The 13,764-nt window shown below is 47.9% G+C and overlaps 1 protein-coding gene across 3 annotated transcripts in view; it reads left to right on the top strand.

The window, feature by feature from the left end:
• The window catches only part of B3GNTL1 (UDP-GlcNAc:betaGal beta-1,3-N-acetylglucosaminyltransferase like 1), a 61,905-nt gene that overhangs the window by 27,196 nt on the left and 20,945 nt on the right, over positions 1-13,764 (top strand). For all 3 annotated transcript variants that reach the window (XM_066236174.1, XM_066236175.1, XM_066236173.1), the window contains exons 6-7: positions 1,600-1,695; positions 11,182-11,277. In XM_066236174.1, coding sequence (XP_066092271.1) covers positions 1,600-1,695; positions 11,182-11,277 — 192 coding nt within the window. The remainder of the gene's footprint in view (positions 1-1,599; positions 1,696-11,181; positions 11,278-13,764) is intronic.

Genomic DNA, 13,764 nt, shown 5'->3' with positions numbered 1-13,764 from the left:
GCTCCATTGGAGCAAAGTTGGCCCGGGTGCTGGGGATGGCTCCTTGGCCTCTGCCCCAGGCGCTAGAGTGGCTCTGGTCGCGGGGGAGCGACGCCCCGGAGGGGCAGAGCATTACCCCCTGGTGGGCAGAGCGTCGCCCCCTGGTGGGCGTGCCGGGTGGATCCCGGTCGGGCGCATGTGGGAGTCTGACTGTCTCCACCGTTTCCAGCTTCAGAGAAATACAAAAAAAAAAAAAAAAAAATTACCGTTGTGTAGTAGGAGAACAAATTTCAGACTCAGTTTAGAGCTGTCAAGAAATAGCCGCCATTCTGTTGGTCTATAAGTGGTAACACCTAACTGGCTGAGAAGACTACTGATATTATGACAATAAACAAAGTATTTGTCTTTGGAAAAAAAGTCCACAAAAATTTGTTCACGCTTCCTGAAATGGGATACTTTAGCTGACTGGTGAAGTACATTCTTTTCTTAAGCCTGGAGGCTAATAACTCAGCTGCTTTCTTTGATAGGCCCAAATCTCTTATTAAGTCATTCAATTCGGGTTGGCTAAACTGCTGAGGGGTTAATGACTACTTGGCATCAGAAGAAGACCCTTCAGATTCTACAACCATTTCCTCATGCATCTTATCAAAATAAACCTGATCACCATGTTCACTTTCTTCATCCTTAGAAGAAATAAAACCATTGAAAACTGGAAGCAGGAGTGTCTCAGAGTGTGGGATAGGTCTTATTGCTGAAGGAATATTAGGATATATGATCATATGCTGTTTTTTCTTGCTGATACCCTTTGTATGGATCAGACAGAAATAACAGTCACTGCTGTGGTCCTTAGGTTCATGCCAAACCATGGGAATACCAAAAGGCATTCCTTTGTATTTTCCTTTTGTCCAGTCATGAAGCATTTTCTCATAATTATGACACACAATATGAGGATCCCAATTCTTGTCTTGATCGCCAAGGGGAACTTGAAAATAGGCAATATATGCACGTATCACAAGTGATGAAATACTGCACCTCTGACGTTGAAGTGTCTAACAGCCACATATATATAACAGAAGGTGTCAGGATTATTCTTACTTACATTTACGCCTACTCGAAGAAGCCATGATTCAATCTTAAAATAAGAGTGTTTTTATCAGATAATAATTTTTTACATTTAAAAACAACTATAATTATGTAAAAGTGATGTTTGTAAAACATTAATTGCCTTGTGGTTATGTTCAATCCAAGAGTCGTTACCCTTTAACTGCAATTTAAAAACCAATGCATATCATTAACTGTAACAAAAAGAAATTAAAATTGCATAAAAACTAGAGCATGCACCAAAAAACGGATTTCAGATTTCGAATCAGCGATGCAGAAATAAATAGAAACAGTTCTAAACCCTCATCAATAGAAAATGAAAAAAAAATTGTTCCCCAGTGTTATCAGTGATGAGTAAGACATGCACTGCTCAGGGCCTTCCAGTATGGGGTCCATCACCTTAACCCTGCCTGTCCCTCTTCCCCTTTACCTAAACCAGTGCTAGCTAATGCCATATGAAATGCAAACATACAAGTATGTGTACGCATAACCTTACAGTGACAGGCTTCTGTTTCACAGATCATAGGTTGCCAAGTGAGGAGAGAGCCCCCTAATTCCATGGAACGATACACACGTTGGATCAACCAGCTAGAGCCTGACCAGCTTCTCACCCAGGTATGTGGTGCCTGTCTGGGAGTTGGCTGAGGCCTCTCCCCTGGAGAGGGTGCATCTTATGTTGGAAGTTAGGGCTTGGTTCATCCTTCTAGCACTTGGTTTCCCTACCCCTGCGTGCAAGGCACTCACTGGGACAGGGGACAGCGGTTCAGAGGAGCCTGATCCAGAGGGCTGGAAACTAGGGACAGGGTAAGATGGAGCTAGAGGTGGATGGGGTGGGAGGACAGGTGGTGCAGCTTGGCAGGTCCCGGCTCTCAGGAACTGGAGGGCAGTGTCTGAGATGGGTCACACTGTGGGGAGCTGGGTCTGGAAAGCTGAGAGGCACTGTCTGGGTAGGGCTGTCCTGCAGGCAGTCAGGAGCTGGCCCTGAGCTGCAACATGGTATGAGCTGAACTCAAACTGGAAACCAGCTGTGAGGGGTGGGTGGGGGCAGCACAGATGGTGGGGAGGGGGGGAGCTACCCAACCCCAGCTACCCTAACCCAGCCAGCATGTGGCTCCAGAAGCCTGGAAAGGCACCCTGGCCCTATAAGGTGCAGGGCTGGTATAACACAGAGGTGTCCCACACAGCGATGCTTGTGATACTGCCATATAAAGAACTGCTTTTTCTAAATGGAATTTTCAAAATTGAAATTTGGTATCCTTCAAGCTCAATGGTTTTTACCTAATTCTCATCAACCAGCATTCATGAAATTTAAAATCTGACATATTTTAACAGATTACGCTGTACCATTTTAATTCATTTTCTTATTTAAAGGGAGTATCATAAAGTGATATCTGTGGTATAGGTCCATATAAACTAGCAACTTTTAGCATGGTAGAATAGTGGGTACTTACTAACTTTCCCTAACACGTTGTTAAGAAAGGAAACTTTTTATTAATGTCTGTGCCTTTGTTAAATCCAGAAGCCATAGGTTTTGGATTTCACATCAAAGTTTATTCTTGTTGCTATGTGAGTATTAGAATGTCAGAATACTGGAAAACCTGTTATCTGTCTAAAGATAGTCAGCAAATTAAAATTTAGAAAAAAAGGATAATAAGCCACAAGAATCTGGAAATGAGTCATATAAACTGCTCTTTTTTTTTTTTTTTTTTTTTTTTTTGTATTTTTCTGAAGCTGGAAACAGGGAGAGACAGTCAGACAGACTCCTGCAGGCGCCCGACCGGGATCCACCCGGCGCGCCCACCAAGGGCGAAGCTCTGCCCACCAGGGGGCGACGCTCCGCCCCTCTGGGGCGCTGCTCTGCCACAACCAGAGCCACTCTAGCGCCTGGAGCAGAGGCCAAGGAGCCATCCCCAGTGCACGGGCCATCTCTGCTCCAATGGAGCCTCGGCTGCGGGAGGGGAAGAGAGAGACAGAGAGGAAGGAGAGGGGGAGGGGTGGAGAAGCAGATGGGCGCCTCTCCTGTGTGCCCTGGCCGGGAATCGAACCTGGGTCCCCCGCACGCCAGGCTGATGCTCTTCCGCTGAGCCAACCGGCCAGGGCCAACTGCTCTTTTTCTGTAAGAGTCATATCACTTCCTGCTGAGATACAGCTAATGAGGTCCATTAATTTTCTCTAACTGTTTCATGTTCTTTCTCTAACTACAAGGCTTCTCTTTCTGAAGAGCTCATTTTAAATCTATAATCCTTTCTCTTCTTTTTAAGTACTGAAAGCATTTAAAAGTGCCCGTCCATATCCACGCACCTTTCCTGCTCCTTTTTTTTTAAGAACCAAGGACAGGTCAGCCGGTGGCTCATGGAATTTGTTTCAGTGTGTTCTGTATCTGAGGTCTTTGGGATAGACTGTTAACATCTGTGAGCTACGTACAATTCATTTTTGTAAAGTGCACTTTCTGTTGGTGCAAAACAAGAGGAGAGCCCCAAACTCCCAGGCCCCCAGAACAGCAGCCTGGGCCTGCAAGGCTTCGCTGGGGAACCCTTCCTTTAGACAAAATTCTAAGAAACTGGGTTGTCTGATTTTTTTCAGTTGCTGACACAAGCAGGGAGTGACAGCTTGAGAGTGAAGAAGAGACAAAAATTGATGTAAATAATGCTTCCCATTCCTGCTTGCGGCCCCGAGCACCCTCTGCTGGACCGGGAAGAGCTTGAGTCCTCTTCAGCAGGTTCAATTACCCGTAATTTACCTAAACATTTAAGAATGTAAAAAATCACAGTGAAAGCATTTATGCCTCTTGGGATAGTTCATTTGGGTTCCAAGAATTCTGAGTTCACTGGGGGCTGTCTCCGCATTTTCTGCACCTCATTTACGCACAAACCCCAGCAATGGGGGAGACAGGAGTGGGGACACAGGCCTGTTCCAAGCTCAGCAGTCAAGAAGCTGTTTTAATTTTTTTTTTTTTTTTCCGAAGCTGGAAACGGGAAGGCAGTCAGACAAACCTCTGCATGGGCCCGACCGGGATCCACCTGGCATGCCCACCAGGGGGTGATGCTCTGCCCATCTGGGGGGTTGCTCTGCTGCAACCAGAGCCATTCTAGCACCTGAGGCAGAGGCCGTGGCACCATCCTCAGCGCCCAGGCCAACTTTGCTCCAATAGAGCCTTGGCTGCTGGAGGGGAAGAGAGAGAGAGGAAGGAGAGGGGGAGGGGTGGAGAAGCAGATGGGCACCTCTCCTTTGTGCCCTGGACAGGAATCGAACCCGGGACTCCTGCACGTCAGGCTGATGCTCTACCACTGAGCAAACCAGCCAGGGCCGAAGCTGTATTCATTTAAATTGAAGCCAAACCTCCACTCCTTACCAGTTAGACCAGTGTGCATAACTGTTTTGCAAATAGTTTTATTGGCACATAGCCAGGCCACTCATGTCCACAGTGTCCAGGACTGCACTGCACAGTGAGGGCAGAACTGACTGCCTGTGAGGCAAACGACAGTGCCGTTAATGTGCCAGCATCTGACTGACTCCGGAGAGGGGTCTGCGTCACTGACAGACCCTTGTGTCTCTGGGGAAACCAGAGCCTGGCAGTGAGGGTGGAGCTGGGTGTGAAGGCATCTGCTCTTCCCATTTGCTTACTTTTACATTAACCTTCACATAACTTTTTGGAAGTTTTCCGATATGTGTCATTTGTGCAAAGCACCCTATCTCACAATGGAGCAGGCAGAGCAGACTGGGTGGGTGGTTTAAATCTCCTCTCTTCCTCCCCCAGTGTAGCTCAGTCACCTGAGCAGAGGCTCTGCCCCACAGAGCCTTTCACAGGCAGCCGGGGCTGAGTGGTGGCCAAGGTAACCTAGCTAACATGTCCCCAGGGGCCAGGCCTTGAGAACCACAAAGGATGGGGTAGCACAGGAGTCATTACCGGAGTCATAACCTACATTTGATCTCCTGCAGTCCTTGCCGTTTGGATTCTAGCCTTTGGAATCACTGAGAGCCTCATGCAGTCACCTGTGACTTTGTGTGCAAGGTGTATGGCAAACTTAAATGGCAATATTTCCTAAGAAAACTTTTTTTTGAAATTTCATAAGTGCATAACCTCCTCCCACCCCTCACTTGCGATACATATGCTTTTAAAAAGAAACAAGTTTACCCAACAAAGGTGTTTCTCCTTCATGCACTCTCACTTACGTGGTTTTGATGATGTGCCAGCTGCGTGCACGGGTCAGCAGATCGCTGCTGCTGGTGCAGTCCTGGCCTCTGGCCTCTGACATGGCAAAAGCTGTGGCTAATCCAGTGCATTGAGTAATCCTATGATTGTACAACAGCAGTCCCAGTGCAAAAGAAAACCACAGCAGGGGTGTATTGTGTGACTCATTTAAATGTGACCAAGCCAGCCTTCTGCCTAGGAATATGCAGGTGATCAGGGAGAGGAAGCCACCAGTGTGAACGCCCTTTGGAAGAGAAATGTACCAATTAGAATGTGCTGGCCCTGGCCCTAGCCAGTTGGCTCAGTGGTAGGGTGTTGGCCCGGTGTGTGGATGTCCCGAGTTCAATTCCTGGTCAGGACACACAGGAGAAGTGACCATCTGCTTCTCCACCCCTACGCCTCTCACTTTGCTCTCTCTACACCCCCTGCCCCTGCAGCCATGTCTCCAATGGAGTGAGTTGGCCCTGGGCACTGAGAATGGCTCCCTGCCCTCTGCCTCAGGCACTAAGAATAACTTGGTTGCTGAACAACAGAGCATCGCCCCATAGGCAGCTTGTCAGGTGAATCCTGGTTGGGGTGCATGCGGGAGTCTGTCTCTGCCTCCCCTCCTCTAAATAAATTTTTTAAAATGTGCTGGCCCTGTGAGTTTGTGTTGTTCATTCTAATCCTGGCCTTTGCGTCAAAAGGCCATTTTCTTGGGCATTTGCTGTGTGTTGTTGAATGGCCATTTCCTTTTTGTGATGTAGGAGAGGTAAGGCGTGAACATAAACTGTTTCATTTAGAGTAAGACGTCATCCAGTCTGTAGAATCATGGCTGGCAGGATTCTTGAAATAAGTGGGGAAGTTCTCATAACAAGTGTTTGCTGTTGCTCAGGTCTGCTGCCGAGCTAACTCCTGTGTGCTCAGCTATACCTGAGCATTAACGTGGGCTTTAGAGCTAAAAATAACATGCCTCTTGGAGGGAGACTTGACAAATAATGAATGACTGTTGAAAGCAAGAACACAGAAGATTTTGAAGGAAACCATCAGGACTAGCCAATTTGTCCTTGTGCTGATGGAACTAAAAGAAATTGCCCCCAAACTCGTGCTTACTTTGCTTTTTTGTTCCATTTTAATTCTTTCGTTTCTCATCGCTCTTAAGATAACATATGGTATGGAGACAATCTTGCATCAGGTGGTGCTGGGTGTATGTGCTGAGCCTGAATGTGGGTGCTGGTGCCTTTCTGTGCTTCCCACTGCGCCTCCCTCTGTGGACATAAGCATCCCTCCCAAGTCCCCCACCCAGGTGAGGCCTCCGTGGTCACAACAAAGCAGATCTGGTTGTCCCTCAGGCAGTCCTGCCTGTTGTTCCCCAGGTCCCCATGTGTCTGTATGTTGTGGATTTGCATCCTTCAGACCTAGAAGAGCCTCACAGAGACACCTGTGCAGCCAGCGGGCAAGGATTCATCTCATTGTTTACTTGCTGATACTTCCTTCCTTCGCCCCTCAGCGTCCAGACTGTGTGACGTGACACAAAAATGCCCCCTAACTCCAACCATGCTGAGTCCTGCTGAGTGTTTTTTTTTTTAATTATACAATTTATCATCTTACAGTTCTGAGGTCAGATATCTGACCCGGGTCTTACTGGGCCAATATCAAGGTGCTGCAGGACTGGTTCCTCTGGAGCCTCCGGGAGAGCCTGTTTCCTGCGTTTTCAGCTTCTAGAGGTGCATATCCCTTAGCTTGTGGCCACATCACTCTGACCTCTCCTTTTGTGGTCACATCTTCTTTTATCATGAGAAAATGTACATAACAAAGGTTACCATTTCAGACACTGAATAACTCAGTGACACTGTACAGTCAGCCACATTGTTGGGCAACCATTTCATTGTCTACTTCCAGGACTTCCTCGTCTTCCCTACCAGAAGCCCTGCGCCCCAAGACACTAGCTCCCATCTTCCATCCCCCAGCCCCTGGTGCCCTCTAACTGCTTTGTGTCTATGAATTTACTCTTATGGACATTCATGTAAGTGGAGTCAAACAGTGTTTGTCCTTCTTGTTTGACTTCATTTTCAGAGTTCATCCAGGTTTTAACACTTGTTGGCTACTGTGAACATCACCATGCCCTGTCTCATTTTCAGGTCTCTTGCAAATGCCCAGGAGTGGAACTGCTGGGTCCCATGATAACTATGTGTTTAGCATGTGAGGAGCTGCCATGCTGTTTCCATAGCAGCTGTACCATCTTGAAGTTCCTGCATATCTTGTCAACACTTAGACTGTTTTCTGGTTTTGTTTTTGTTTTGGGGGGTTTTTACAGTAGCATTCTAATAAATGTGAGGTGGTAACTCAGTTTTGATTTGCATTTCCCTGATGATTAGTGATGTTGAGCATCTTTTTATGTTCTTATTGGCTATTTGTATATCTTCTTTGGGAAGTGTGTATTCAAGTCCTTTGCCCATTAAAGTTGGGTTGTCTTTTTGAAGAATTCTAGACACTCTTGATACATTCTGGATACTAGACCTGTGTTGGATATAGTTTGGAAATACTTTCTCTCATCCTGTGAGGTATCTTTTTACTCTTTGTATGGCATCCTTTGAGGTACAAAACATTTTAATTTTAATAAAATCCAATTTATACATTTTTTTCTTTGGTTACTCATGCTTTTGGTATCATATCTAAGAAACCATTGCCTAAATCCAAAGTCACAAAATGCTTCCTTCTAAGAGTTTTATAGTTGCAGCTCTTACATTTGAATCTTTAATTCATTTCAAGTTAATTTTTATATATGATGTTAGGTGAGGGCCCAACTTCACTCTTTTCATGTGGATGTCCAGTTTTCTCAGCACTATTTGTTAGAAAGACGTTCTTTCCTCACTGAGTGGTCTTGGCCCCTTGGTGAAAATCAACTGACTACATGTGAAGGTATATTTTTTTCCTCTCTCCTGTATTCTGTTGGTCTGTGTCTTTATGCCAGATCCACACTTTTGATTACTGTAGCTTTGAGTTTTGAAACTCTCTGACTTTAAGGGAAATGAGTCCTCCAACCCTCTGCTTGTTTTTCATGATTATTTTGGCTATCTAGGTTCCCTTGAAATTCCATGACTTTAGGCTGGGTGTTTTCTTTTCTGGGTCACTTTGGGTAGTATCATCATCACTCCAGACACCTTTCCCCCTGCTATGTCCCAGGCTTTGGTTCCAGTGTGTGCATACATGAACTCCTGGGGTCCAGCACACCATGAGTAGGGTTTTGAAGGTCTTTGTTGAACATGTTTGAGTTAAAGAGTCAAGTTTTTGCCTGACTAGGTGGTGGTGCAGTGTATAGAGCGTTGCACTGGGATGCAGAGGACCCAGGTTCGAAACCCCAAGGTTGCCGGTTTGTGCATGAGCTTATCCTGCTTGAGCATGGGCTTATCAGCTTGAGTGTGGGGTCGCTGGCTTGAGCGTGGGATCATAGACATGACCGCATGGTCATTGGCTTGAACCCCAGTTTGCTGTCTTAAACCAGGGGTCATCGCTCTGTTGTAGCCCCCTTGGTCAAGGCACATATGAGAAAACAATCAGTGAACAACTAAGGAGCCGCAACGAAGAATTGATGTTTCTCATCTCTTTCCCTTCCTGTCTGTCCCAATCTGACACACTCTCTCTCTCTCTCTCTCTCTCTCTCTCTCTCTCTCTCTCTCTCACATACACACACACACACACACAAAAAAAGTCAATTTTTCTCTAGGAAAAAATATGAAATAGAAGTCTTTGTGGAAATATGGTACTATATAATACTTAATAAGATATATATTTACATGCCTTTCTGTCTTCAGCTTCCTGCCCTCACTCAAGGGCTGGTAGGATCAGCATGGTGAGTCTTGGTTGGTGTGGGCACCTTAGACCATGCTGCCTACAGAGCAAGGAGACCTACCTGGTCCCAGGCACCTGTTGAGTCCCAGCCCTGCTCCTGGTCAGGCTGTCTCTCTGGTTCAGCTCAGCCACTCAGATTCGTAGAGAACATGAAATTATTGGAAGGCTGGGGCAGGGCCGCACTTTGTTGTGTCCCTGTCCTCACAGACCCTGGCCTCACTGTTACCTGCTCTTCACCCCCCGAGGTGCCGTGGGTGCTCTCCTCCTGAGCACAGGCTGAGGGCACAGACCAGTGCGGCTCCAGAGCGCTCACCGCTCTTGTTATATACTCCTGATGGGCAAAGTCCCAGTTTTTTCCCCTAATAACTAGCTTTTGGGGATTATTGTAATTTATACTACTTGAATCAAATATATGTTAATTTAAAAGACACAATATTTCATGATTTAGGATAAATATTTTACATGAAAACAGTCATGGCTTATTAAAGGCTGCACATCCTGTCATTTTAGGGAAGGTGTTTTATCAGGTTTTTCTTGTTTTCTACTTTGACTGATTTTTTTAAACCTCCAATCCTGAGAAATTCATCATAAAAAGTTTTTGCTTAAGAATTGCATTTGGTTTCACTTGATTGGAGAAGAAAGAGAGGAAACCAACAGCTACAGATGGCCTCCCTGCTTCTGGGGAGGCAAGAATGGGTCCCCAAGTCCCACATCCCATGTGCTGGGCTCAGAGCAGAGGCTGTGACAACCAGGGAACCCCCGAACAACCATGAGGTCATCCGAGGCTTTTTCTGTTGAAGCTATAGTTGCAGCCCTCCAAAATCACCCCAAATTTGGCTCAGAGTTAATTTAGGATGTGTTTATTGGAGGAGATGCCAGTCCATCTGAGAGGCAAGAAAGAGTAAGTGCCTTGAGTTCCCCAGCACCCCTACCCCAGAAGCTTAGTGAGAAGGAGGAGAGTCCAGAAATGCTCTGAAACACAAATTATCTCTTTGTTCTCTTTTGAGAAAACATCACGAAATGCTTTGGAAACTGTCCTGTCTTGTTCAAATAGGATTTGGGGGTGGGGGGTCAATAAGACTTGAGTGTGGTGCTCTAAGAAATGTCTGGGAAGAAGCAGCCCTGAAAAATTATAGGTGTTATGCTCTGGGCGATTAGGTATAATCTGAATGATTCCATGTGAATTAAGTGTTAAGGAAACCTGAATCACTGGAGGGCTGTAGACATGTGAGACCAGTGAAATTTGCTTTGATCCTGCTTTGTTGTTGCACTTTCAGAAAAAAAAAATCTTCCCTCTCTTCTCCCTCATTCCCCCCCTCCCTCAAAGGGAAGCTGAAAAGATGGGTTTGGAGATGAAAGCACAGAGAGGAGAAGATCTCCTAAATAAGAGCCACCGTGAGCACATAGGGGCCTTGGACTCAGCCTCCCAATCTCTTATCCTTTTCTCTGGTCAATGTGCACAGTGGTGGGAAGACAGCCAGGTGGACTTGGGCCAGGCAGCCCCCAGCAGGACCCCCAGCTGCAGGGAAGTCAGTGGGAGCTACAGGGCCCAACTCCTGAAGGTCGAGAGGACCAGCTGCTCTGCTGGGAGTGAAAGCCAGACAAGGGGTGACACTGTGCATGGCAGATGCAGCCGCTGTGGCCTGGGCACTTCTTGCTCTGGTGCAAGGGTGCCCAGTCCAGCTTGCATGAGTGGAGTGGGAGAAAACTGGTGGTGTTGGAGGCCGTGTCATTGTCACCACAACTTACTCTGTTTCCAGTGCTGTAAGGAGGAAACAGGACTCAGGTGGTAAGGCCCAGTGGGGGTGCCACGGTCCAGTGTCCCGTGCTGGGAGTGACCTCCTTCTTCAAGCTCAGTGAATCCAGGGAAAGCCACAATTTTGCTGCTACCTCCCTGCCCTCTCCAGCCCCCATGCAGGGTGTTGGAGAGACCCTATCCTCCACCAGCAACTCCATTTATGAACTGTGTCTCTATCCAGGACTCCCTCACTGTCTTCTTGTGCTGCCTGGAAGCCTAGAGATGACTTGGGTTGGGTCTCCTGCTCTCTCTTAATTTTGCCAATGTTCATTGCTTCTAGGTTTTTACCTCCAACGGCCCAACTGTGATCATGCCTACCTGGTTCTGCTCTCGAGCGTGGTTTTCTCACGTGGGCCCATTCAGTGAGGGTGGGCGGGTAAGTGCGGGTCCCCTTGTGGAATCCTCCTCTGGGGTTGGGGGAGGTGCTGTCATTCCTGAGAATGGGTCCCCCTTACCCTTGCCCTACCGACTGGTAGATGTCATGACCTAGTCCAGGAATTAGGAAATCACCTTCTGTAAAGGTCTCCCAGCACTTCCCCTGCCATACATTGCTGTGTCCCAGTTGTCAGCTGGTCCCAGGGCACTGTGTTTGTTTTGTCAAAAGCAGTGGATCGCTGTGTGAAGGCTGTGGGCTCTTGGGGCACCTGCCTAACTCACACCTGCCCTGGCTCCGGCCCCAGCTTACCTCATCCTGGTTTAAAAGCTGCTTGAGGGGGAGCTTAGTATATGGACAACGAGAGAGGAGCAGCCTGTCCCTGTCCCACCCACCCCCCAGTGGGAGACGGCCCCTGTACATTCATATCCAAACTGGGCAGGAGTTCAGCTCACACTGGTTTGTGGCCTCTGACCTAGACATGGAGACCTGGCTGCTGACCTGCTCACTGTTCCCTACACTGCTACACCCAATTAAAAAGCAAAACTTGGCCCTGGCTGTTTTGCTCATTGGTAGAGCGTCAGCCTGACATGTGAATGTCCCAGGTTTGATTCTCAGTCAGGGCACACAGAAGCGATTATCTACTTCTTCACCCCTCCTTCTTCTCTCTCTCCTCTCTCTCTTTCTTTCTCTCTTTCTCCCTCCCTCCCTCCCTTCCCCTCCTGCAGCCATGATTCGATTGATTCGAGCACATAGGCTCCAGGTGCTAAGTATGGTTCTGTGGAGCTTCTGCCTCAGGCACTAAAAAATAGCTTGGTTGCGAGCAGAGGCAGATTTAACTGCAGGCGTGTGCCTTAGGCCCTGACTTCTGAAGGGCCCTACAAAATCCCAACTTTAAACTTTTTTCTAATGACACCAAGTTTAATTTCATATGTGCAATTTTAATATAGTACATAATGTTTTTGGTTTGTTTCTTTGTATTTTTCTGAAGTGAGAAGCAAAGAGGCAGAGAGACTCCTGCATGTGCTCAACCTGGAGCCACCTGGCATGCCTACCAGGGGATGATGTTCTGCCCATCTGGGGCATTGCTCTGCTGCAACTGGAGCCATTCTAGCGCCTGAGGCAAAGTCCATGGAGCCGTCCTCAGCACCCTGGCCAACTTAGCTCCAATGGAGCCTTGGAGAGGAAGAGAGTGATAGAGAGAGAAAGGAGAGGGGGAAGGGTGGAGAAGCAAGTGGGCGCTTCTCCTGTGTGCCCTGGCCAGGAATCGAACCTGGGACTTCCACACACTGGGCCAACGCTCTACTGCTGAGCCAACCGGCCAGGGCTTTATTTATTTAAAAATATGGTTAAGCCCTGGTCGGTTGGCTCAGTGGTAGAGCGTCGGCCTGGCGTGCAGAAGTCCTGGGTTCGATTCCCGGCCAGGGCACACAGGAGAGGCACCCATCTGCTTCTCCATCCCTCCCCCTCTCCTTCCTCTCTGTCTCTCTCTTCCCCTCCCGCAGCCGAGGCTCCATTGGAGCAAAAGATGGCCCAGGCGCTGGGGATGGCTCTTTGGCCTCTCCCCAGGCGCTAAAGTGGCTCTGGTCATGACAGAGCGACGCCCCGGATGGGCAGAGCATCGCCCCCTGGTGGGCGTGTCGGGTGGATCCCGGTCGGGCACATGCGGGAGTTTGTCTGACTGCCTCCCCGTTTCCAGCTTCAGAAAAATACAAAAAAAAAAGGCAGCAAAGCATGGCACATTGAAAATAATAAGAGAATGTAATTAAAAACAAAACAAAAATAAATTAAAAATTAAAAATCTGGTTAACATGTATTTTCATTTTGCTTGTCTCTCTTTTACTAAGAGGCCCAATATTTTCTTCTGCACCCAGGGCCTCAACCAACCTTAATCCACCTCTGGTTGCGAGCATGGCCCCAGATGGGCAGAGCATTGACTCCAGACAGGGGTTGCCGAGTGTATCCCAGTTGGGGTACATGCGAGAGTCTGTCTTTGTATCTCCCCTCCTCTCACTTAAAAAGAAAAAAGAGGCCCTGGCTGGTTGGCTCAGTGGTAGAGCGTCGGCCTGGTGTGCAGAAGTCCCGGGTTCGATTCCCGGCCAGGGCACACAGGAGAGGCGCCCATCTGCTTTTCCACCTCTCCCCCTCTCCTTCCTCTCTGTCTCTCTCTTCCCCTCCGGCAGCGAGGCTTCATTGGAGCAAGGATGGCCCGGGCGCTGGGGATGGCTCCTTGGCCTCTGCCCCATGCGCTAGAGTGGCTCTGGTCGCAACAGAGAGACGCCCCGGAGGGGCAGAGCATCGCCCTCTGGTGGGCAGAGCGTCGCCCCCTGGTGGGCGTGCTGGGTGGATCCCAGTCAGGCGCATGCGGGAGTCTGTCTGACTGTCTCTCCCCGTTTCCAGCTTCAGAAAATACAAAAAAAAAAAAAAAAAAAAAAAAAAGAGCAAACCTTAAGGTTAGTATATTTTCCCTTAATCCCCTTAACTTGGCTT

Source organism: Saccopteryx bilineata, chromosome 6, assembly GCF_036850765.1.
Source record: "Saccopteryx bilineata isolate mSacBil1 chromosome 6, mSacBil1_pri_phased_curated, whole genome shotgun sequence".
NCBI lineage: Eukaryota > Metazoa > Chordata > Mammalia > Chiroptera > Emballonuridae > Saccopteryx > Saccopteryx bilineata.
The sequence above is the reverse complement of the archived record's forward strand: the minus strand, read 5'-3'. Positions and strand labels throughout refer to the sequence as shown.